The 25,791-nt window shown below is 43.9% G+C and overlaps 1 protein-coding gene across 2 annotated transcripts in view; it reads left to right on the top strand.

Annotated features, from left to right (window-relative positions):
- LOC111232146 (single-stranded DNA-binding protein 3-like) overlaps positions 1-25,791 on the top strand; it is an 83,537-nt gene that overhangs the window by 38,787 nt on the left and 18,959 nt on the right. For both annotated transcript variants that reach the window (XM_022759518.1, XM_022759519.1), the window contains exon 5: positions 21,424-21,513. In XM_022759518.1, coding sequence (XP_022615239.1) covers positions 21,424-21,513 — 90 coding nt within the window. The remainder of the gene's footprint in view (positions 1-21,423; positions 21,514-25,791) is intronic.

Raw genomic sequence — 25,791 nt, 5'->3', positions numbered from 1 at the left:
ATATAAAATAATGTAAAAAGCAGCCTTGGTGTTCAAATGCCTAATATACCTGATGTTTACATTTACCTGAATTTTGTTGTCTCTCACAAGCAAAGGTAGAAATAATGTTGGTATTTAGAGATCAGGGTGGATGTTTGGGGGCACAGAATCTGTGACTTTGACACAATAGGCTGCTGTTCACACCCAGTTTCCCACAGGCAACTTCTTCCTTTAGTTTAATCTAACCTTTACTTGAAGCGGCATTTTATCTATATTTTGATAATGGCAACACATCAAATGGCAATGTGAAAAACTCAAAGCATGAGTCCAAATGAATACAAATGTTGCTGGATGTTTGCCGAAGGTGTAAATTAGCAAGTTCAACATATCAATTGTAACAGATGATTACATATTAAACTTGTTTTCATTGCCTCAGGTGACCAAAAATATCAGTTGTAGCAGGTTTAAGGCAGGAAGTACATGTATGGACACCAAATTGCAGGTCTAGCATGGAGTGACTATCAAACGAGTTGTAAACAGCAGGTTTAACTGGAGAACATTAACATAACAGAAATGTTTGCTTTAATAGCATAGATCAATATTACGTTATTATATTTATGGGTATTATATTAGCCATGATAGCACAGATCCCGCATGCTCCATTTAGGAGGCATGAGTGACCAGACAACACCGTCAATCATTTTTTACATTCAGTAGGCGCCAGCTTCACATCAACATTGCTCATTCCTTCACTCATTATGTCCTCCATGTTTGATGTTTGCGACACTGCTGATGAGATTTGAACTAAACTTGAGGGGATGGCACATTTCACCACAGATACGCAGCTTTTTCATTATTGAACTAGTTGGCCCAACAGGGGTTGAGGATGGTGGGGGTGGGGATGGGGGAGTGGGGGGCGGGGGGGCTGCAACAATTGGTCAGAACGAGATAACATTAAGGATTTGGTACCTATTGGCCATGAGGGGACTGTGTCATTTTCTATAAATATCATACAAAACAGATTTCATCATTACATGAATACGAGGGCGTATTTCAACATGGTTTCCTGTTTGGTTCATCTTATTCACCACAGAACTGTCCTTCATCGCTCCCTCTCGTAACACAGTTTATTTGACTCTCATTCGTCCTTAATATCTTTCCTTTTATGAGATTCATTATTCACTTCCTCCTTTTCATACTCCTTTAATTCAGCCCTGCACTGCCTCTCTCTCTCTCTCTCTCTCTCTCTCTCTCTCTCGCCCTCTCTCTGTTTTTCTCTCTTTCTCCTGCTTTCTTTCCTTTTTTCTACACCTTGTTTTTCTCTCTCCATGCCCTTGTTGTCATTTAGCTACTTCCCCTAGCTCTGCCCTCCCTCTCTTTTCTCTCTCTCCCCTTCCTCTATCCCTCCTCCTTTGCTATCTTACATTTTCTCTCCCCATCTCTTTTTCTCTCTCCATCCTTCTGCTCTTTTACCCCCCCTTTCCTCTCCATCCCTCCATCCCTCTCTCTCTCTCTCTCTCTCTCTCTCTCTCTCTCTCCCTCTCTCTCTTCGGCTGAGGACAAGGAGGTGAAAGCCAAGCGGATTACAGTGGCAGTTTAATCTGGCTGACCCACCAAGGGATTGCTCTCTACTTTGCTGTGAGGCTGCAGGGCTGGAGGGCAGCAGGACTGGGTGGGTGTGTTGAGGGGAGGAGGGGGAGAGGAAGGGGAAGGAGACCAAGTTGTAGGGGGGGATGGGGTTCGGGTGGAGCAGTAAAGGAGGGAAGGGAAGAAGACGAGGAAGAGGGAGGAGAATGGGAGCGGTTGAATTTGGGGAATTTTTCCTGTTTGTCTGAAACAGAGAGCTGAAATGCTCTCCAGGACAGGACTGTTTGTGTGCACGTACACACATACGCGCGTGTGTGTGTGTGTGTGTGTGTGTGGGTGTGACTGTGTGATGCCAGAGGTGGGGGAAGGGCTTTGGTTGTTATTAAGAGATGGAATATTAATGCTACTTTGCCTCTAATTTCTTTCCATCTGTCATCAAGTTGTCCTCTGTGTGTGTGCCTGTCTTAGTCTATGAATAGATACTCTTCAGACATTAACAGACAATTAGTCTGTTCCGGGTTTCAAAGACAAAATAAAAAAACGTCCTTGGTTTGATTTTTCTTTTCTTTATTCTGAAAACATCAAAATCTCATTTTACTCCATCTTGTCAAAGTCATTCAAACTCACGCAGCTTTTATCCACGGTTAACGCCAAGACTGAGGCCTCGCCTAATTTTTTAGTTCAACGAGCACCGTACCACATTCTGTCTCTGTCGGCTGCAGGTCATTTGCGTTTGTTTTTTATTGCTATTTTTAATCTCTTGAAATTTGAACATGAAGAGCGAGGATAATGTGGCGATTAACAGTAGGGGTGCACACAAGGACTTTGGTTTAGTTTCAGTGTGGGGGTAGAGATGAGGTTAGGATAGTGGGGGGGGGGCACATGAAGTCAGAGGTTATTCAAATATAAAAAAGTAAAAAAGAGAATATGTGAACGCTGTTTCTTCTGTTGTGTATGTATTTATAGAGCTATAGCAAATAACACATAATTATGAAACTGGTTATCAAGGTTTGCAAGTTAAGACTAATAGTAGAAATATAAATGCTAAGTAAATCATTATTATTAATACACGCGACTGCTATTAATATTTCAACACATGTAGTTTTTGTTAATAGACGCTTTAAACAACTGTGAATAAATATAGACCCATTTTTTTTCTTTTACCTGAAAACGTGCAGAGGTGTTTGCAGATGTTTTCCAGCTTGCAGATGTTTTCCAGCTTGTTCCAGCTTCCAGTTGTGTCTGTAGTCTATCTCTCTGTCTCATCGATCATGGGGCGGGACAGTGGGCTCCATGTAGCCTGAGAGGCAAAACTCAGGGCAGAGAAAGAAGACTAGAAAAAAAATCAGTTGCTCTATTCTCTCATTTGAATTTTGGCAGCTGGACAATAAGAACATATTGTTTAGAGAGATTTTAGTGGATAAACTGAAAAGTGAAACTATAAAAGCCGGGGGACAAAAACAAGATTTCTCCCCATCCACAAAGGAAATTCCACTCATGAGTTCACACATGCAGAGTCCCTCCAGCTTTTAAACACACACTCAATTGAGGAACACACACACACTACTGGGTGCGCTGGGTCCATTTTGGAGCAACCTTCTCAAATTAAAAATGAACTTTTCTAATACTTAGTTTATTTTGACTGTTGACAGGACAGTTGTGCTAAAAACAAATCATGTAGCATGGCCTCGAGGCCTTTCCCTCATACGGGCTTTTTCCTCCAGTAGAAGCTGATTTTGTTGTGGCAATGCACTGACTGTGAGTGAAATGTAATGTTTCAGTCAAGAGGTTCGGCCTTGAGCAAACAGGATGTTGATAGTTGTTAGAACACAGTGTGAACGTAGTTTAGTGACTTAACCTGTGCATCAAGTAGCAGCAGAGAAGAAATGTCCACTTACGATAAAGTTGGACATCAGCCTTGAGCTTGAATTACAAAATGACTCGGGCGATGTTGTGCTGTTTTAATGTCCTAAATGGCTTGTTGTACAGTGCTGAACACAGCACGGGGGTCTGAGGCAGGCTGTGTCTGCAGCTCTGTTTGCCTCTACAATGCCTTTCATGTCCCTCATATCAGCCTTCCTTTCATCAGTCCACCCCTGCTGTGCCGTTTCGGAGGAGGGGTCCAGTCGGCGAGCCGGATTAGCTTCCAACTGGTGCTTGTCCAGATTCTGATTCTGAAGGGGGGCTTAACCAGCCTCGCCTCAGAAAAGACGAGAGGAAGGAACAGGAGGGAGGGAGAAGAGGAGAGGAGAGGAAAAGGACTCCTGTAGGGGGGACGCTCCTCTTCAGTTGTTTACCTTGCAATTAATGTGCTGGATTGTCCTGTGAAAAGGAAGAAAAAGTCAAGTATGTAGACTACAGAGCAATAGGCCACCACTGATACAGATACAGGAGCTGACGGGGTTCATTATACAGTAGGGAGGGCCTGGGGTGCTACTCAACACCTGCTCTATTGGAATAGACAAACGCACTGTACAGCATTAAAATGTATAAAAGTAAACCCCCTTGCTGCAAGTGTCATGGTCAGGGCACAGATGATGGTATCGACCAATCAGCAACAAATGCACCCTAGAAGTAAATGAGCTAGGCTGTGTGTTTGTGCGTGCGTGCGTGCGTGCGTGCGTGCGTGCGTGCGTGCGTGCGTGCGTGCGTGCGTGTGTGTGTGTGTGTGTGTGTTGTTCAGTGGCACAGTGGTTAACACAGGCCTCCGAGCTGCTGTCATCATTGCGCCACCCTGCGACATGGCTGCCTGGGGACCTTATTTTAGGCCACACCAGGTGCAAGTGTTTTGGGCTGGTTACATGATCTTGGTTGAATGTGTGTGTGTGTGTGTGTGTGTGCATGTATGTGCGTGTGTGTGTGTGTGTGTGTGTCTGTGTGTGTGTGTGTGTGTGTCTGTGTGTGTGTGTGTGTGTGTGTGTGTGTGTGGGCATATAAAGAGCTGTGATTGTGTGCTGGGTCAGGCCTGTGTGTGTCTGGAGTCCAGGAAAGGTCAGAGATTGGGTGGAGGTGCCAGGAATAGGGGTGTGAGATGCCTGGGTGTCTACAGGGCCATGTGAGACATGCACACACACACACACACACACATATAAACACATAAACACGCATGCATGCGAGGCCTTCAAACCTGAAAACACAGCAGAACAAAAGCTGGTCAAAGTGGGGCAGTTTTCTCTCCCTCCCTTCTCCATCTCTTTCTCCTCCTCTTCTTCTCTGTCTCTCACATCTATCCCCAGCACTGTTTTCCTTTCTACTCCTCTCCTCTCCTCTCCTCTCCTCTCTCACGTAAACACGATGCTGCTTTCTGGATCTGGGATGCCTGAGGGACAGAGCACAGACAGGAGCCCCGTCACCATGACAACAGCTTCTCTGAGCTGCCTGACACCCAGACGCCATTGGCTGAGGGCTGTTGGGGGAGGGGGAAGCAGAGAGCGAGAGAAAGAAGACTGCGAGAGAGAGAAGCGGGAGTAAGTTAAGCAAGGGGTAGAAAGAAAAAAGGGGGTGTAAGAGGGGGGAGCGGTGTAGAGAAAAGGAGATAACAGAGGCAAACGACCCCATTTCTCCTCATGGGGCTGTGCGGCCTGTTCATGCTCATGTGCAGGTTTGATATAAAGACGGGGAAAGCAGAGGAAGAGGTGGGAGAGAGGGCAGAGAGGAGAGGGAGGGGTGAGGAGGAGCAGGAGGCCAGTGTGTGTTAAAGGCTGTGGAAGCATGTGTGTAAATGATCTTCTCATTGTCATATAATCATGCTGCTGGTCCAGGTGTGTAAATGTGCGCACACATCTGCTTAATTTCTATACAATCATAAATGTGTGTGTATATGTGTGGCTGCATGCTTGTAAGACCATGAGCCACACATGTCACTGCTTCCAGTTCATTTCAGTCTCTTCTTCAAATCATATTGAATTAGCTTGTATTACTCCAGACCGTCACACGTACTAAACTCCTTCCCTTATGGCCGCGTGAACTGTAGTCAAAGCTTTTGTTGTGCAGCTTCCAGCTTATGACATGCGTACAAATATTGTTTAGTAGTGTCTTTACTACCATGCTCTGTTGATACAAAACAGTGGCAAAAAAAAGTTGCATATAAGTGAAAACCATTAACATATTTTAGCAATTCCCAATTTATTAATAGATGAAATATAATCTGGTTCTTTGCTCCAATTTGAAGCGTAAGGATGCACAACAGCCGCTGATGTTTTTATTGTTTGTTGTTGTGATTTGATGGTAAAAGTATCAGAATTGGAGAAGTCTCGGTTCCGTCTGGTCGCTGATGTGGCTTAAATATTTTCCTGTGTTTGCATTACTGTACCTGCAGAAAAGGCTGTGAAATGCAATGCACCATGTTTATGTGTAGCTTGGCAGCCTGCCGGCACTGCTCAGAGGGGAAACAGCAAATGAAAAGTGTGTGTGTTTTGGAGCAGAGGGAGAGGGGATGTGTGTGTGTGTGTGTGTGTGTGTGTGTGTGTGTGTGTGTGTGTGTGTGTGTGTGTGTGTGTGTGTGTGTGCGTGTGCGTGTGTGTGTATGTGTATGTGTGTGTGCGCGCGTGCGTGTGTGTGTGTCTTTAGCTCCATGTGTACTGGGCCTTCCTGCCGTTCTGTGATCACTGGCATATTTAGACTAATCATTGAAGACGGTTAGCATGTGTCTCCATGAATATGATCTCGGGTGCTGCATGCTGTTTGTGTGTGTGCGTGTGTGTGCGTGCTTGTGTGTGTGTGTGTGTGTGTGTAACCACAACTCACACAGGAGGCATAAATGTCTCAGGCTGTGCTTGCACACGTGTTGGTGGATTCATTTTGCAGGAGACAGAGTTTTACTCACTCACACAAACACACACACGCACACACTGAGAGAGAGCGGGATGTATTGAAGAGAAGAAGGGGAGAGCAGTGAACGAGAGGAGGTTGCTTCTAAATCAGAACCAGAAGTTGAGACAGAGTGACGGAGCAGAGGCTCAGATAGGGGGTGTTGGTGTGTGTGTGTGTGTGTGTGTGTGTGTGTGTGTCTGGGTGTGTATGTAGGTGTGTGTTGCAGTGCTGCACAGCTTGGTCTGGTCTGTTGGGGTGTGGAGGTGAGGAGGTGAGGGGCGGGGAAGAAGGAGTCTGACTTGGATGGGGCGGGGGCAAAAGGGGGATGTGGGGCGTTCAGTGTGTTAGAGAAAATAATCCACCCCCCCGCCTCCAAACAGGAGTGAACAGTAAGCATGTTTCACCTCTGCTATTAATCCTTTCTACTGACTGGAGACTCGGACCAAACACAAAGAACAGAGGAATCTTCTTTCTCTTTCTTTAAATCTCTCCATTTTCTTTTTCACCTTCTCTCCGTTTCTCCATGCTTCCCTTTTATTCGCTCTGTTTCCCCCCTTCTTGTTCTCTTCTCTGTGTTGCTATCTCTCCCAGCCTTTATCTCCATGTCTCAGTGTGTGTGTGTGTGTGTGTGTGTGTGTGTGTGTGTGTGTGTGTGTGTGTGTGTGTGTGTGAGTCTGTGTGCCTGTCGTCCCCTCTCTGGTTCACTCTCTGTGCGTGCCAGTGCTGTGCTATGCTGGCTGAGACTATGCTGGGGATATTTCTGTCAGCCTCTATTTATTTATTGATGGCGATGCTGGTGAGACTTCGCCTGCCTACATGCGTGCTTGTGTTAAGAGAAAGTGAGGTGCTCTCTGGAAATCTTTACCTCCTCTTCCCCTCCTTCATTCTTTCCTCTACATGACTTCTGCAGAGTAAATATTTGTCAACCTCCATCCTAGTGACAGTGCGGCGCCGACCCAGGAAGTGTTGGCTCTTTTGACCTCTGAACAGCCGGATGTTGAACTAGCTGCTCCGCGCTCTCTGTCTTGTCTTGTGCAGAGGATGAAAGGCTGGTGTCACAGAGATGGAAGTTTAAATCATCCTTGAAAGAGCACCTCCCCGACACGGCTGTGTCTGACAACAAGCTATGGCAAGCTATCAGCCACGCTGCCTGGCAACCAAAATAGTTCCTGGAAGCAAGAATGCAAATAGAGCACATTAATGTCAGATCTCATTGTGTGTCAGGCCCTGCTGAACTCTGGGAGCCTGTCGACTGGTGGTCCAGAGGTCAGCGGGTCGTACCAAGGCAGTTTATCTCCCAGTGGGTGGGGTGGGGGTGGGGGGTTGGCAGAGGTAGGTGGGATGGCAGGGAGGGACGAAGCAGGCAGGTATGATTGTAAGCTAGCTGCCCCCTGGATGAGTGACCCTCCTATTCCATTACTCTTATCACTGACGACCTGGTATCTACTATCTGATGCTGCGTTCATGCAATGTGAGCAAATTGGGAAGAACTGGAAAACGTCCCACTGTTACAACCTAGGCGTGTTCAAGTCATGTGTCAAAGTCTGTTTTCTTTTCAAACCGTGTTTCCATAATGTTGCCCTCCTTGGTTAAGGTTCGAGCTAGAGTTGGGTTCAGATGAAGGAAAAGCTGTTAATGATTTTGTTTAGTTTGATACTGTTTACACATTAATACAGATTGATGAGTCTTTCTTTATTTTCTTTATTCAGAGAAAACACAAGTAGACAGTCACAAGACGGTGTCTTCATAGCTGCCGTAGGCCCGTGTGTGGTCACATTTGGTGCGTGTCAGTTTTGGCGTAGCCTACAGCATACAGCTGTAGCTGACACTATAACCCATAAATATAGAACTATAAATCAAGCTCAAGTGGAAACTTGTTGTTGTGGAAAGATGTTGACATAACCTAGATATTATTCCAAGATATTTACCCCTTTTGCTACCACTCTAATCACAACAGATGAAAGGAAAAGTAGCCTAAATTTATCAATTTCTGTCGCATTACATACAATTTTTGTGGTGTTTCACCTACAAGTTAAATAAGATACTTTGTTTTTAATGAACAGACTGAAGTGTATTAGTATTGGTATCACTGGAGGTTATTTAATAGGGAGCTACTTACTACCTCTCTTAAACAATTTCCTGGGGAAAACCCAGGTCTAGGAGCTTGACTTTCAGTCGCCAGCGCCTAAGCTCTGGAATAGTCTTCCACTAAGTTTGAGATCCTTGGACTATGAGGATTCTTTAGCTTTTAACTGGTGTCCTATATCTGTTTTCCCCTTGTATTTTTATCTGGTATTTTGATTTTAATTATTTGATGTGATTTTATTCATTTGATTGTGAAGCAGTTTGTGAGTAGTGTCTGTGAAAAAGAAGCATATAAATAGGCTGCTCATATTTATGGTTCATATGATGTGGAATGAATGTAGCATAAGTTCACATTTGACACACCTGCCTGAACTGAAAGTGCTCGTACGTAAACCAAAGTAATAGCAATAATAGTCAAACAGTTTTTCCCTCTTTTTCTGTGTTACTTAAAGCAACCCCCCCACTCCCCCCATCCCATTTTCTCCTTATCAGTTCCCCACAACAGTGCCAGCACTCTTTTTCTCTTACACGTCCTCCCTTATTTGGCCACTCTTTCTCGTCATTTGTTCTCCCCTTTATTCACCATCATTTTCTTTCTTCTTTTTGTAACTGCTTTTCTTATTCTTCTTTACATCTTTCCCTCTTTCTTTCTGCCTCTCTCCCACAATTTTCCCTCCTTCTCCTCAATGTGCCCCTGGGCCCTCAGAGTCTCAGCAAGTCCCACAGACCGTCCATTGTCTTGGGAATGCGGTTTGCTGTCTCCCCTCACCTCCTCCTCCTCCCCCTCCTCCTCCTCCTCCTCCGGCCTGAGAGGAGACAGGGTTAGGTGGTGTTTGGCTCCTGGGTCCTCAAGGCCACTGGGTTTAAGGACTTGAACCTGACTAACCCAAGGACCAAGACCAGGACCAGGACAGCTGAATAGGCTAAACTTGGCATTAGACTTGGTGAAAATCTAAACACTGTTTTGAGAGAACAGATACTTGACGTGTGTGTTTGTCTGCTGCTACAAGCACGTCGGTGTGGAAGTGCTCACCCAAGCATTATTTTTCGTTCTATACTCATAAGCGTAATTCAGCCCCTTATTCTCAGGGAAAATGTGCCTGAAGATCAGATAGTGTCTTCAAAGACAGTTTTTTGTTAAGTTATTGTGTTCACTGACGGTTTTAACCTCCTGATATGTGTTTTATCATTACATGAAAGTCATTCTTACAGTTTATGCTGACGCTTCATGTGAATTTCTATATTTATCAAAATATCTGACTCAGATCGCATCAGTTGTGACTTTTGAGGAGGAGGTGGTCCACATGGTGGTGCCTCTGGGATACAAAATGGAAATGGGTAGTGTGTGTCTGCATGTGTGTGTTTGTGAGTGTGAGTGTGTCTCACATGCCCAACCCCCCAAAGTCTGGCGCTCAGGAGGACTGTTCCTATGAGAATGCCTCTTCCTGCCTGGCTCGACACACACACACACACACACACGCAGAGACACACAGACACACGTGTACTCTAAAATAGAAATGGGGTGAGTGGATCAGACTGGCGTGTGATGGTTTTAAATGTCTGGTCTGTTTCTGTTGGTTGCTAAACATAAGTGTGGGACACACAAACTCAGCTCAGAGTGGACGGGTGAGAATTTGGACTGAATGTCAAATGTGCAGGCGTTCATCTATTGTTACAGTAAAACAGAATCAAATTCACTCGAAAGCTGTGACTGGACTTTTTAGTCTGCTCAGCGTGTGTGTGTACTCAGCTCATATTCATTATTACCACATTATGCAGGATAATATATGATAATTCTTTTACTGTTTCCAGCTAAAGACGTCTGACTTCAGCTTTGAGGTCCACCATGTTGCTTCAGGCACTATGGAATGTGTACATCCTGACTGTAATTCAGCTGGCTGCTCTCTCTCTCTCACTCTCTCTCTCTCTCTCTTTTTAATGTTCACAGTATACGGTGCCACCACTTCCCTCTCCTTTTCATCTTGCACCTTCTCAGCTCTGCAGAAATAAAATCCAGTTGCGTGAGCATAACATGAGAAAAAAAGGGAGAGAGGGAAAAAAAAAAGAAAAAGTGAGCGGGAGAATATGAAAGAATGCCAAAGAATAAGGAGGAGGTAGATATTGCTAACAAGGTTGCCAGAGACTCTTTTCATTTTTAATAGTCCCGTAGGAGGTCTGGCTGATAAAGTGTTATGTTATATTATTAAATCTTGGCAAAGTTTGAGCTACAACAGATTCCAACAGTAGCAAGTGTGAAAGTGAGTGTGTAGGTTAGACAAACTGCATCTTTCAGCCTGCACAGACACGTGCGTGTGTTTAAGATTTTCTGTAGGAGCCATGTTTTAAAAAGTTTCTTTACAGCTTTTATACTTAAGTAATAGGTTAGTGTAGATAAATATGAAACAACTGGCAAGTTTTTCATTCAAACACGTTTTCAATTTACTAATCCTGACCCCTGTTTGATACCTGGTCATTCTGTGTTGGGGTTCCCTGCTGTGGTGCAAAATTACATTAGATGCAACATACCACATCACTGACGGGATATGATCAGAAGACATAGCAATTACATGGTCAGTGTCCTTGTGGGCATTCATTGCTGAAAGCAGCTCTACATTTTGCAAGATGGCAAAAGTTGAGCCAGGTTAAACTTTTTTGCCTAAACAACACGGGGTTGTTTTGGCACTCCACGGCGTCGCCAAGACTGGCCACATACAAATAAATGAAATGGCTGCAGTTTTTTTTCACGCACGGCTTAAGTCTGTCTGATCACAGGGATGTCCTCAACATGACACGTTCTATGTCCACAGAGACACTAAGATTATCCTATCAAAAAGGGGAGCAACTTAGTAGCTTTCACCATTCAGTTTATTTACTTTGTGTCACCACTGCTCTATGTGCTAGTTTCTCTTGTGGCTGTTGTGTTCCCTGCAAACGTGCAGATTTGATGCACCCGCACTCGGAACTCTGGCGTCTGTCTAATGAAAATATTTTTCTAGTATTATTGTCACATTCATGTGTTATATGTGTATTTATATTATTATTTCCTAAGGTGTTCCTGAGATCAATGAAAAATTCTGCAGATTATCATCTTCCTCTGTGCTCACTCTAATTGCCATTTTCAAAATCGTTCTAACATTTTCCTCAGGTCTTACTCTATTTTATCGTTATGAGAAATATTCTTTAATATGCTAAGCTGTAAATGCAGAGCAGGAAGAGGAGGAGACAGAGATCTAGCAAATATTTAAACATACAGAATGAAATTATGAATAAGTAAGTAGTGATTAAAATATCAGTGGTATCTGTGATTTAGTGTAAACAGTTTGTAGGATGTAGGAACATGAACATATAAACACATTAATATTTGCAGAGATGTAAATGTCAGCTGGTATTGCTCACCCGGTAAGTGTCGTAGTGTGTAGTGCATATACATACACACCTATATGAGTTTGTGTGGGTGTCTGAGAGTGTGTCCATATACTTGAGTGCGTGTATATGTGTGCACTTACATCGGATGTGTTGGTGCTTTAAGGAGAATTCCACTATTGGATCCTAGTGCTGTTATTTATCATCAGTCTGAGATGTTCAGTGCATTCCTGGCATATTTTTTAGCTGATGGATTGTTTATTATTTACATACCTTTTGTTGCACCAGCTTTCCCTCAACTTTTCCTAGAATGATATTCAATCCCGAGACAGCAGCCGTGAACCTGTTGATTTTCTCCTTTTTTTTTTTTTTTTTTTTTTTTTATGTGTAGGAGGCAAGAGTGCAAGTGACAGTGAAAGCGGTGGGGGAGGTTGAGGTTTTGTAGCTGAAAATAGTGAGCATCTGGCCTGGTTGGCAAAATGTGACATGTCTTTTGGCTGCATTGCCTTCTGGTCTATGGAGGCTGAGCAGAACTTATCTGTGCTTCTTTTACAATGGATTTCTGCCTGTATGATTGTCGAACTATGGTGTAACAGGGCAGCTGATGCAAGATAAGGTTGCTCTTTGATTCTATTCTATTCTATTCTATTCTATTCTATCCTATTGATTGTAACCGGGCACTTACTGCACATGTTTCACTCTTTGAGACGTTTAATTTACATTTGGCCTAAAAAGCCATGAAATACACCTGGAAATGCAACACACATCATCATTTGCAGCTTGTCAAAAATGTTTAAGGGTGCTTTTCGGTGTTGGTGCGTGCCCTCACCTGTGAAGTGGCCTTTCGGGGGATGATCTACCTGCTACGTCCTGATCTGCAGCCCTCTCTGACCCGCAGAGCGGCGCAGTGACTGAAGCCCTGCTGGATACAGACTCATCTTATAGAATCAGTGAACAAGAGCTGTGGTAACTTGACACCAGCCAGTTATTTCAGAGGACAAGAGGGAGATAGAGCATGATAAAATCATTTTCCCTGACTCTCTCTCAAACGCTTACACACCTTTCATTCTTCTACTGTATTCTTAAAATCAGGTTTTGTCACCAAGCTCCAAGCATTCTATTATTCCCTAATTAGCAGCATTAATAATCTTCAATTAGGCATATAGCTTTGAGTGCATGTATGCCTCTTTCGTTCAAAGTGTGTGTGTGTGCGTGTGTGTGTGCATGCGTGTGTGCGTGCGTAGGTGTGCATGCGTGCGAGTGCGTGTGTGTGTGCGTGCGTGTGTGGACAAGCGTCATCATGACAACCTGTCCTCTGGTTCTCTTGTGGCTTTCCACCCAACACCAACTGCCTAATGAGGGAGTGAAAGACCACGGGCAGAGGGGGCGGGGGCTGCATATCGGTGTGTGTATGTGCACTTGTGTTTGTGTGTGTGTGTGTGTAATTAAAGAGCAGTGCCAGCAGGGGGGACCTGTGTTAGAAAGGGTCACCAGAGCGAGCAGCAGGCCATCGCCAACCTTTGGTCATTAACTACCGACACCGCCAATAAAGGCTTCTGGGTGTGTGTGTGGGTGTGTGTGTGTGTGTGTGTGTGTGTGTGTGTGTGTGTGTGTGTGTGTGTGTGTGTGTGTGTGTGTGTGTGTGTGTGTAAGGAAGCCAGGTATTAAATTACTTTACATCAGTACATATTTTGACACAGTTAATGCATGTGCGTGTCACTTTTGTTTACCTTATAGTTAAGTCATAAAGCTCTGAGTAGTATTGCGTTAAACCCTTCCTCCTAGTTTCAGCAGTCTGGTCATTGTACTGCAGCTGCAACTGAAGAGTAATCAGTTGATTTAATGATTATTTTCATGATTGAGCATTTTAGTCTATGAACTGTCTGAGAAATTGTAACGGACACCATTTTCAAGTCCAAGGCCACCCTTGCAGATTTACCGGTCACAAAAACTGTGCACAACTACAGCAAGTACAGAGGTCAAAGTTGAAACAGGGAGATGGTTTGTAAGCTGTGCTGGATGCCTCTAACTGACAGCTACTGCCAGACTGGAGGTGTTTTAAAATCCTACACTCCCAGATCTCAGTTTAACTTAACTCTGTTTGTTCAGTGTCGTGATTTCCAAAAAGAATGATGAAAAAACTTAATTACAGTAAACAAATCTGCTTTGGATTGAAGTGGAAATAAACCACAATTATCCTTCAAAAATCAATTCACAGTTGTTCTTATGTGCACATTAAAAGTTAAATCTGACTTTTAATCATTTAAAAACAATTTCTTATTTGCATGTTTTTCTTTATTTATTTCAGGTTGTTTTGTCTCTCATGTGTTGTGGATCCCTCAATTCATTGTGTCAGCTGCCATCCAGCCCACAGAGAGCCACCACATCAATATCATGTTTACATGAGGCACGAATTGACAAGCAGAATTGTCTGTGTTTCTGCATTTGTTTGTTTCATTTTAGAGCAGTTTCTTTTTTCAGGTGTCTGCTCTTGTGTGTGCATATATACGTGCACAAGTGTGTGTGTGTGTGTGTGTGTGTGTGTGTTTGGCATCTGCACTCAGGAGTGTGTTGTCTCTCCTGTCAGGTAGTATGTGTGAATTGCCATAGGTTGATTGGTTAGACTGAGAGGCAGCAGCGGGAGTTAGGGCAGGTGCTCTAGGGCAGCAGCGGGAGAGCCGGGTGACATCCCCCAGCCACGGCAGCTTCCCTCTGGGTTTGCAGCTCGGAGCAGTGCCTGGGTAGCTGGGAGGCAGCTCCAGGCTCCAGGGGCCCTGACGCTGGGAGGAGATGATTCGGAGAGGGGAGGAGGGATATGTGTCTGTGTGTGTTTGTTTGGGCTTGTGTGTGTTCTGTAGGGGGATCCCTAGCAGATTTGTTTACCGGTAATTAATTCACCTGATTGACATAACAGCTGCCAGAGGACCATATGTGTGTCTTTGTGTGTGTGTCTGTTGTATGTACATCGCATTCCCATACATGCATACTCACCATGTGTGTTTGCATATTTCTTTTGCATACCTGTTGTGCGTGTGCGTGTGTGTGTGTGTGTGTGTGTGTGTGTACATGCCTGCACAGGGAGCGGCTTCTGCCATCGAGGGCATTTCCATGTCACAGGGTTCAGAGTTGGGTTCCTGGCAGAGCAGCACCGTAGCTCTCCGTCTTCCATCGATTAGACCCGTCTGTCGGCCGGCAGCCCTGCTTACACACTCCTGCCTCTCCTCTAATCTTTATAGAGTTGACTTCACTGACAGTTATTGGAACACTTGAAGCTGAGGGGAGAGGAGGAGAAGGAGGGGTGTGACAGAAGGACAAATGGGGGAGTTGGGAGGACAGGCTGACGGCGATGACAGTCAGGAGAGGTGTGGAGAGGAATTCCTGGTTTGGTTATGGAGATTACAGAGATGTGTAAAGCATTGCAGGCCTGATGAAACCAACAGATTGACTGCAAATCAGTCAACAAGCCACAGATACTACGCATATAGACACACAATGGCGTAACCATTCATGCATGAACACATCTGTACCTACATATCCCTGCTTATTCCTGCACAGACGTCAGCTTTAACAGAAGTATCAGTGTTTTTTTCTGATTAAGATTCACTCTTTCTTCGCAGGCGTTGCACATCAAGGACAAGTTCTTTACATTAACAGCTTCCACCTGTCTGTTTTTTTTCAGCACTATTCACAATTTGTGCTTTGTTGTGTAGCTGTGGAGCAGACAGAGAGAAAAAGAGAGAATGAAGAAGCAGATATAAACAGAGGAATGAAAGAGACACAGAGAGCCGTTGTGTGAATAATGTAAGCTCATGAAAGAGTTGGACCGGACTGTGTGTGTGTGTGTGTGTGTGTGTGTGTGTGTGTGTGTGTGTGTGTGTGTGTGTGTGTGTGTGTGTGTGTGTGTGACTGTGTACATTCATGTGTTTGGTTGTAAGGGCATTTTGGCTGGTCCTCAACTTCAAGCTGCTGTTTGAGGGTAAAGAGTTGGTTTTAAGGTTTAGATTAGAATAAAGTTTAGGTTGGTTTAGGCATTTATGTGTGATGGTTAAGGTTAGGGTAATGGGCTAAGGATGCATTAGGTCAATCCGTGTCCTCACAGCTAACTTAAGGCAAGTGAGTGTGTGTGAGTGTGTGTGTGTGTGAACTTGTGTGAACTTGTGTGAACTTGTGTGCTCAGAGACTAAGGGTGCCCATATGGACTTTTAAGATTTTATGTGTTCCTGTGTATGACGGATACACAGAGACAATGTGTGTGTGTGTGTCTGTGTCTGTGGTTTCTTTTTTTTCCTTTTTTTTTTTTGTGGGGGTTGCTGAAGAGGACAGACTGGTCAGGCTGAGCTCTTGCACACTCTTGCTCTTGCACACGCACACACTCACATATTCACAGACACACTCACACAAGCACTAACAGGTCGGGATCAGTGTTGTTGTGGCCAGCAGGTAGCAGTGTGTTGGCCTGCTTGTCTGGACCCAGATAACAGCAGATCCATTACCCCCTGGAAGCCGAGGTCTGATCACCGCACAGATAGAGCCTCTCACTCACTGTCTGTGGGCCATCCAGCCAACCTGCTAGCCAGCCTCCGCCATAGAGCTAAAGAGGATCACAACCGGGGGCCAAAGGAGAGCAGACCCCTTCTGTTAGAGGAAATTATCACAAATAAAAATGCCTTACTACAGAGGGATTTTACTGTACAGTAGATGCATTGTTAATGGCTCTGCATACAGTTTGAATATGCAGACTGTTGAGAGCTTATGAGAGTAAGATACCTTAGCTCACAATATTTTGAGCATAAACTGATTTGTTATCAAAATTCAGGTGTGTCACTTTATTAATTAGTCTTTTCCCAACCATACATGTGCTTTGTTCTATATTATATATATATATATATATATATATAATATATATATACGACAGCTCTGAAAACAAGAAAGACGATTTGAGAGACGATAACTGCTCATTCTTTAAAGGAATGGTTTGGCAATTTGAGAAATGCTTTTTTGCCGAGTTGGATGAGAAGACCCGTGTTGGCAGCTGGTTAGCTTACCTTAGCATAAAAACTGTAAATGGGTTTTTTTTTTTTTTTTAATCTGTAGTGTAAAAACGACAAGCTCCCAACCAAGAAGTATTCCCGCATCAATGGCTTCATTCTTCTCATCTAAATCTCAGCAGGAAAGCGTATTTCCCAAAATATCTAACTATTCCTTTAAAACGATTGCTCTTTGATTTAATAGACATTCATGAAGCTGAGATCACACCTTTCAACTTGTCTTCAAATTGCTCACGGAGACATAAAAAAGGCTTCAATGAGTTTGCCCCTCCTTGGGCAAGTAGGAAAAATGTAATTCTCTCAAAAACCCAAACTAACCCTTTAAACATTAACTAAATACGTACAGATCAGAGCCGAGCTATACGGCGAAAACCCTCTGGAACGGATGCAGAATTAAGACTGAAGATGTTACATCTGGAACAAGCAGGATCATTAGTTAAACATGAGCTAGAATGAAGATAGCTCATGTAAAGATTCGTTTGAAATGAACAAAGATAATGCCATGGAATGTAAGCCTGATTTTTAGTGGATGCTTTCATGGAGGCGGAGGAGTGTGATGGAGGAGTGTGTGAGGAGTTAACACTGTGCAGGTATTGTGTATCAGGTTTGTTTGTGCGGAGGGAGAGAAAAAGAGGGAGATAGCAGTGGCAAACAGGGCAGCTATCAAAAGCCACAGGCTGCTTTAAACTCCATCTCTGTTTCTTTTTCCTTCGTCTTCTCTCTCTTTCTTTTTTCATTTTTTTTTCTCTCTCTACTGCTCTCTCTCTCGCTCTCCTTCCCTCTCTCTCCCTCTCTCTTTCCCTCTCTCTCTGCTCCCTGGCCATGCTGATGATTGACGGCCTGAGGGTTTTAATGGGCACTGGAGAGCAGGCGCTGAGGTCGGGGTTGTCATGGCAACTAGGAAAAGGGGCCTTTTGCTGCTGCTTCACCTGAGTACTGTGGAGCCTCGTTGGCTGGCTGAGGCAGGCAGCCACACACACACACACACACACACACACACACACACACACACACACACACACCGCACACTCGCCACACATACTTACATGCCAGCACCACTTCCATTCACTCTTCCTCCTCTCCCTGAGATGCCCTACCGTTCATCCTGCCATCTCTGGCCTTCTCTCTTCCTTTCTCATTTTCATTTCTATCCTCCTTTTCTCTTTCTCTCCACCTCTCTCCCTCTCTCTCTCTCTGGTTAACTGTGTGTATATGTTTGCATTTGTGCGTGTGTGCAAATATAAAGCGTTTAGCCTATTGTTTGCGCTTCCCCTTTGTCTGACAAGCTCATAATTCTAGGGTCCGGTTGGGGTCAGACGTGTCTTAAATTGCACTGTGTTTGTTGGAGAATGCGCAAAGTTGCTCCATCCATCAAACCAATTTCACTCTCATTCTAGTACGTCTACTATACAGATGCTTGACGACTCAGGACACACCTGTGGAAAACAAACCCAGACAAGCCTAAATAAATGTTTTAAAAAAAGGATCCAGTCAGACAGACGCATCCCAGTAGACCCCAGTAGACCAAACAGAGAGAGAAGAGTAACTACAGCTGTCGTTGAAAAGCGACACATTTCACTTTTTCCCTGCACTTCACGGTTCACACGGGCCATCTTCACTCCAAAAACACATTTTATATCTCACAGTGATTATGATCATAACCATACCTGATAACGGGCCTGCCCAGATCCACTGAGGTATTACACATATTCACACACAAACACACACACACACACACACACCTGAGAGCAACGATACAGTGGGAACCAGCTCCATCAGAATGAATATGATTTGGACAGGGTCTGTCTGAATTTATTGGCATTTGAGCCTGAATTTGATAACGGATGATGTAACAAAGGACCCCAGCCAGAATCAAACTGGTGGTCATTGCCACCACTTTGCACACATCCCAGACCACCAGGCCTCAAGGACCCTAAATATCAGCTCGTATCAGCTGTGTTAATGTCCGTTTATTCGGGTTAATCCAAACCCAATGTTTATTTTGATGACCTGCCTTCATATGTGAAATGTTGACTTATATATGAGGCTGCATCTGTTGTCAGTAGACTGTGTGTGATGAATAAAACTCATTCATAACTTTGTGGTGCTGGGGGCATTGCCAGCAAGTTAGCTGTCTCTAGATCCCCCTGTCTTCTTCCTCTCTATGCTTGTCAACTGTCGAGGCTGGGAGTAACTGACATAGTACACACACACACACGCACGCACACACACACACACACACACACACACACACACACACACACACACACACACACACACACACACACACACACACACTTCAGCAGACTGTTCTTCACTGTCCGACTGCATCACCCTTTAAAAGATCTCTGTCTCTCTCTCTCTCCATCTCTCTCTCTCTCTCTCTCTCCATCTCTCTCTCTCCTGTTTGCCAGCTCCATCTGTTTAAATGTCTCTCTCTCTCTGTCTGTTCGTCTCTCTGTCTCCTCATGCTTGTGTCTGACTCCAGTGGATGTCCATGTCCACACTCTGAGTCTCTTATGTTTTGTTCAGAGAGTCCACAGATTCACACCCTCTTACCAGTGCAGTGTGTGTGTGTGTGTGTGTGTGTGTGTGTGTGTGTGTGTGTGTGTGTGCATGTATGCTTGTGTGTCCTGCCTCCTGGCCCCGGGGTCTGTTAGTTGGTGTCTGGGCCATGCCGGTCAGCCGAGGGATGGAGGGATTGTTTGCTCTGGAAGTGAGTGAAGCTCTAGTTACAGTGGGGGAGGGGCAGGAGGAGAGCACTGTGTGTGTGTGTGTGTGTGTGTGTGTGTGTGTGTGTGTGTGTGTCTATGATTGTTCAGCAGAGAACAGATTTTATGAAGGTGAAACCAGGATATTACAACTATTAATGCTTCCTTGGTCCCTCTGTGATTGTGCAACAAGTCCTCTAAAGTAATCAACATAATCATTCATATGAGCATTGTCTGATCTTCCGCCTCTATGGTGAAGTTATGGTTATGTTCCGGCAACTAAAACTACTTGGCTAACGTGAGGGAAAGACTGTGGTCACAGAAAAGAAGAAACCAAACCTCAGTGCGTGGTGCTGTTTTTTATGCCCACCCAGACCCTTGGAGGAGTGGAACAACATTAAGCTCATTCTACCTTTGCTATTTGAATTATCTTGGACAGTCATTATTCACACAACCATAAGAAGTCACTTGAAAACATGAAGACAGGTTGCTTTAAGTGTCTGAACATACAACCAGTACAGTTGTCTTTCCTCTGAGGACATTGCATCAGCACAGAAGGGGGTTTGTAGCTTTATAATCCCTCTTCTCCAATGTTGGGAACATCCCGTAGCATGTAGTTTTGCTCCACAGTCAAAATGTGTCCTCATTGGTACTTTCTCGTTTCCTTCTCTCACCGCTCTGGCCATGTGTGAATATCGAGCTCTGACAAAGCAGTCATGACCAAACACCGACTGTCAGCCTCACCGCCCGAGAAGAAAAGCAGAGCAGCAATTGTCACATCTGTCTTTTCCCCTGAGGTTGAAAATCATCATAACTGAGAGCAAAGATGACGGAAATACTGCCAGAAATATGTTTAGAGGCCATATTCAAACAGGGGTTGCATGCAGGAATGAAGGCTGTTGTATAAATCAAAATTTTGCATCAGTGAGAAGTGGGACTAAATCAGTGCTTGGAATTTCAGAAATTCCTATAAATTATGGAGGTGGGCATGAGGTGGTATAAAAAATGTGCTGAAAGTTGACATTGAACACTGACCAGAATGGTCCGGTTCAAAGATGATGTTGAAAGGAAATCAGATGTTTGACATTTTATATAAAATTAATATAAACATGTGTTGTAGAAAAACATCTATATTCTTCAAAATAAAGTACTGTAAGGCTATTGATGTATTTGTTGTTTTGATATCAGCACTGAAAAAGTGTTGATATTAGGGACTGACACTGCTCAATTAGAGTTGTGCAAATGTACAGTTTGCACATTGTCACACAGTTTTTTGGTCAACACACCAGTTTGAAGCATATAGAGAGGAATGGAGTAAAGTAGAGCAAATGAGAACGAGTCTGAAAACAGTTTGTCTGCTACGTGTTTGAGAAAGAAACATGAGTTGTTCATTTGTATGACTCTTCCTGTTCATAACCGTCTGCAACTGACAGCTTCTCGCCTCATTTTCAAGTTCAGCTACAGTCCTGAGAAGGTACGATCGATTTGGCTGTCTGTTGCATCGCACAAATGAGTTGTGGGAGCAGAAGGCTTTATGTCGCCCCTAAATCTGCATCTTCACAAGATAGTCTTGTGTCCTTCATCAGATAATTTATCTCTCTGACCACATAATCATATCTTCATCAGTTATCGGTAATTGCTCCATTTGTGTCCAGAAATTCAGGGAGTGTAATCAGACTTGGAGGTTTTTCTGGGAAGTAATTTCTAAACACTTTTTCCATTATTTTCAGCAAACACAGAATTATTTTAACACCTTGCTGATTGCTGTTTTGTTCCACAACTGTTCTCTGCTCCACCAGTTACTGAAAATATACTGTTTTTCTTTGCTCTTTTTTCAGAGTGCGGCCGCTGCCCCCAGTCCAGTGATGGGAAACATGCCACCCAATGATGGCATGCCAGGAGGACCCATGCCCCCAGGTTTCTTTCAAGTAAGAAAAATAACTTTCTCGCTGACTTCATCCTTCACCCACCCCCACCTTCACCCATCACACAACCCTGACAAGCCCCTTCACCCCTCCCATATCCATCGCTAAGCCTATCCTTCTGTCTCCTCCTCCTTTTTTAGCCTCTTTAGCTGTCCTAATCCCTGTCCAGATGTGTTCCCTTCTCTGTCTCTCTGCCTCCGTCCCATATGTCCATGCTCGGGTTGTTAACTCCTCGTGCTCTGCCTGATGCTGTGGACGCACTCACAGAGTTTTTCTGACACAATGTACTTGCGCAGATGTCAAATGTTGTGTTAGTAGAGAGAAGAGGAGAGGAGGGGAGAGGAGAGGAGAGGAGGCTATTTTTTTCTGGTTTGTGTTGCTTCACTAATTCCTCCTGTCATCACTGTTCTCTGAAGGCTGTCTCGGAGGCTGACGAGGTCACACACACACACTCTCTCCTCTCTCTCTCTCTCTCTCTCTCTCTCTATGTTTTCATCACTCTCTCCTTTCTCCCTCGTATGCAAACACACACAAGCCTTGTTTGACACCTCGACACACATTAAACTAGTAGAACTTTCAAAATTGAGGTTTGAAAATATCTGCATCTCCAAAGATATTCACAAAATTGCTGAAGGTGAGAAGAGAACTGAAGAATTATATTCACTTAAAACCTGCCGTATACCTACACAGAAGTTGTAATTAAACTACCGAGACAATTGTTTAAGTGAAAGAATAGCTGCACTCGGAAGTCACTTGCAAATATTACATTTTGACACATACCATTGCTGGTCCTAGCTTCGATAGATGGCTAGGTCTATTTTATAGGACAGAACAGGCAAAAGCCTTTTGATTGTAGAGACCCTCCTTTTAGATGAGAAGATCAACATCATTCTCGCATCTGTATGGTTAATATGAAGCTAACGCCATCAGCAAGTTAGCTTAGCTCAGCACAAAGACTGGGGGAAACAGCTAGCCCGGCTCTGTCCCTATTAGCATCTCTAACACTCAATGGCTAACCTACCTCATTTGTTTAATCTGTGAAAAACAGTATTAACATGTGGCTAAGCTAACCAGGTGCTGGTTGCAGCTTTATATTTACTGTACGACAGGAGAGTGATATCAATTTTCTCTTTCAACATACGAAATGAAAGAAAGCGAATTTTATTTCCCCAAATGTCGAGAACTATTCCTTTAAGTGTGATGGCAAATATTGTTGTCCTGACTCTTGAATTAAAAATGTAATTGTGCTGAAATGATAAATCACTTAATTAATGTATCAACAGAAAATGAATTGCCAGAAATTTGAATAATTAGTAAATACTTCACTTCATTTATCAAGCAAAAGTACCAAATATTTGTCAGTTTCACCTTCTCAAATTTGAGGATTTCCCATTTTTCTCTGTTAAGTGAATATCATGGGGCTTTTGGCCACTGGTAAGACAAAACTTGATTGATTTAAGATTGAAGATGTCACCTCAGGCTCTGAGAAATTGTGTTTTTCACTATAAAAATAATCAACAGTCTGAATAACAAAAGACTGAACATTTATGTTGTACATGTTTGCTCTTACTGGGTGTTTAGTTTGCTTGATGTCTAAGTACATAAAGTGTGCAGCTGTACAGCCATTTGCCTGCATTGTCTTGTACTGGTTGATTGGCAGCATGTCATGTGCGGTGCAGCTTGTGTGTGTGTGTGTGTGTGTGTGTGTGTGTGTGTGTGTGTGCGTGCGTGTGCATGCTGGGGTCGTGGAGAATGTTAATGATGTATGAGCAATGTGCAGGGCAGGGGGAAAGCTATCTGATGGTGTTGCGTGAGTGACATTGCTTTCCATAAATAGACCCTGTGTGCATGGCAGACAGACAGACGGATAGACGGGCAGGATGGGCAGAGGGGAGACACGGAGAGAAGAAAGAGGGGGTGGATGGTTTCTTTTCAGCAACGCAATATTCACTCTCTTCTCCTCTCTTCTCTTCTCTCTGCTGAGCTCAGCTAAACTGAGCAGCAAAGCCAGCAAAGGTGAAGAAAAACAAGAAAACAAAAGAAGGTGTGAAAATGCTCCAAACTTCACATCAGATTTCCCTAATCAAGCGCACAGTGCTGCCAGAACAGCAACGCATTTTAATGTGTGGTAGCATTTTCATACGGCATCTTTCAACTTCAGCTACACACTGCTGTCCTAGGTGGCTGACATTCACTCCCTGGTGGACTAATGGCTGCAGTCCTCACTGAAAGTGCAGGCTACTGAGTTTTCTGTAGCTCATTTATTCGTTCAGGTGGAGGGGAAGCAGCTGTTTTCTTTTTTTTTTATCATTCCCTCCCACATATTATTGAGATTTTACTTATATTCTCGTCTCACTTCTCACAGTCACAATGGAAGAAAGGTCAGTCGATTGACAGTGTGAAATTTCCATGTTTGTAGCTATAGTGTGGAAGACTGAAATCCCTGAAATGTTTTTTAAAGTGAACAACGTTCTCGATGTAGTATTGTGAATGAATTGTATTTAGTAAAAGGTATAGCCATAGTCATTTCTCATCTACACTCCCGACTGGCTTTCCCTCGCCACCTTTTCCTCTCTCCTCTCTCCTTCGTGCGCCTGGCATCCTTCTCCATGACATTTCCTCACTCTCTCCATTTCCCTTGTCTTTGAAACTATTATTTTGCTCGCTCTCACACACACTGCTTCAGTGACACATGCTTACTCACTGACTCTGTTGTGTGTGAACTGTTCACGTGCACTCCAGGAATGTGTGTGTGTGTGTGTGTGTGTGTGTGTGTGTGTGTGTGTGTTTTGCAGAAATTTTTCCCAGTTGCACTAATGCTGTAATTAACATAAGTGACCCCAACACTGTTATTGGCTACAGTCCTAGGAGAGAGGGATGAGGGGCAAAGGAGGGACAGTGAAGGAAAATAGAGGTGGAGGTAGGAGGAGGAGGGCGCCTGCTCCCATGCTCCCCTAATCTGTAGCTCACAGGACGAGGCTGACATCGGGCTCCTGCAGAGAAAAAAGGTAGATAAAGAGAGAGAGAGACACGATTTGGGTAGGGAGACAGAAAATGAAAAGAAAAGGAAGAAGTGGCTGTGGTGTATACATATGGCATATAATCCTCCTCTTCTCAGAGAAAGTCCATTGCTGCTGCATCATGGCCCTCTGGGGAGGACAAGCGAAGGGGGGAGAGGACGGGGAGGAGGAGAAAGAGGGAGGAGAGGCTGCAAGGAGAGACGGAGTTAATGACAGTGAGGAGGAGGATGAGGAGAAAGCATGAGAGAAGAGAGGACACCGAGATGTCAGAAAAGTCTATCAAAAACATTTTTATTGGCGTTCATGTGTGATGTGAGATCAGAAAAATGACAGCTGATGACAATAGTGGACAGTTGATGGATTCATCTCCCATCTGCTGCTTAGACAGCAACTGAAATATACTGGGGAAAATGTTAAGATTTACAGTAGAGAGTTTGCACAATGTGCAGGCAGCAGACGTATAGACAATTGGACTGAATAATGAGAAAAGGAGACAAAATCTGGAAGAAAGCAGCATAAATAAGAGCATTAGGCTTCTGTCCAGGGAAAAGCAAATTAGATGAAATGTGCTCTTTAGAGATTTATATGGTCCATCTGTCAAATAACGCCCCAAAAATCCCTCTTTGTTGACCTTATTCTCTGATCTACATGTGGTGCGTCAGGTACTCAAAAAACGTAATGTGCTCCATTAAGTCTATAAACCAGTTAGGGTGGGGCAGTCTCTTTCTACTAAACTGGAATCGCTCCTCTTGGCAAAAAAAAGAGGATTCAAAGTCAAGGGCAGTGTGTTTTACTGCAGGTAATTGCGGCTCTTCAGGGACAACACCAAAAAGCACAACAAGAGGATTAGGTTTGATTACACATTTAAGAACAAGCAACCCAGGTATCAAAGACGAATTTAAGAACCCGTTCAAAGCTGACACATGGCAGGCACACGGTGAATTAGGAAGACATCTGCTCTGAGTAATTTACTTATCAAAGTTAAGGCTGATCTCAGGGTCCATTCTGGTCAGTTGTTTTACAAAGACACAGATTAATAAGGTGAAGTGCTTTAGAAAGTGAATGGGAGACATGCAGAGGTGGTTGGAGAATGGCGGCTCAGGTATTATTTATTATCTGTGCGGGTGAAATGTCATATCACAGAGTTTGGTTGGAGTCAGCGTTGGTCCTTCTGTGGATCCTGGGTGTCTGAGGGACAGAAAGACAATTGTAAGGTTGTTTGGTGGCTTTTGGACAAAAAAACAACAAACGCACATGTTGC

Source organism: Seriola dumerili, unplaced genomic scaffold, assembly GCF_002260705.1.
Source record: "Seriola dumerili isolate Sdu_G_001 unplaced genomic scaffold, Sdu_1.0 BDQW01000322.1, whole genome shotgun sequence".
Classification (NCBI taxonomy): Eukaryota; Metazoa; Chordata; class Actinopteri; order Carangiformes; family Carangidae; genus Seriola; species Seriola dumerili.
This window is presented reverse-complemented; position numbering and strand designations above follow the sequence as displayed.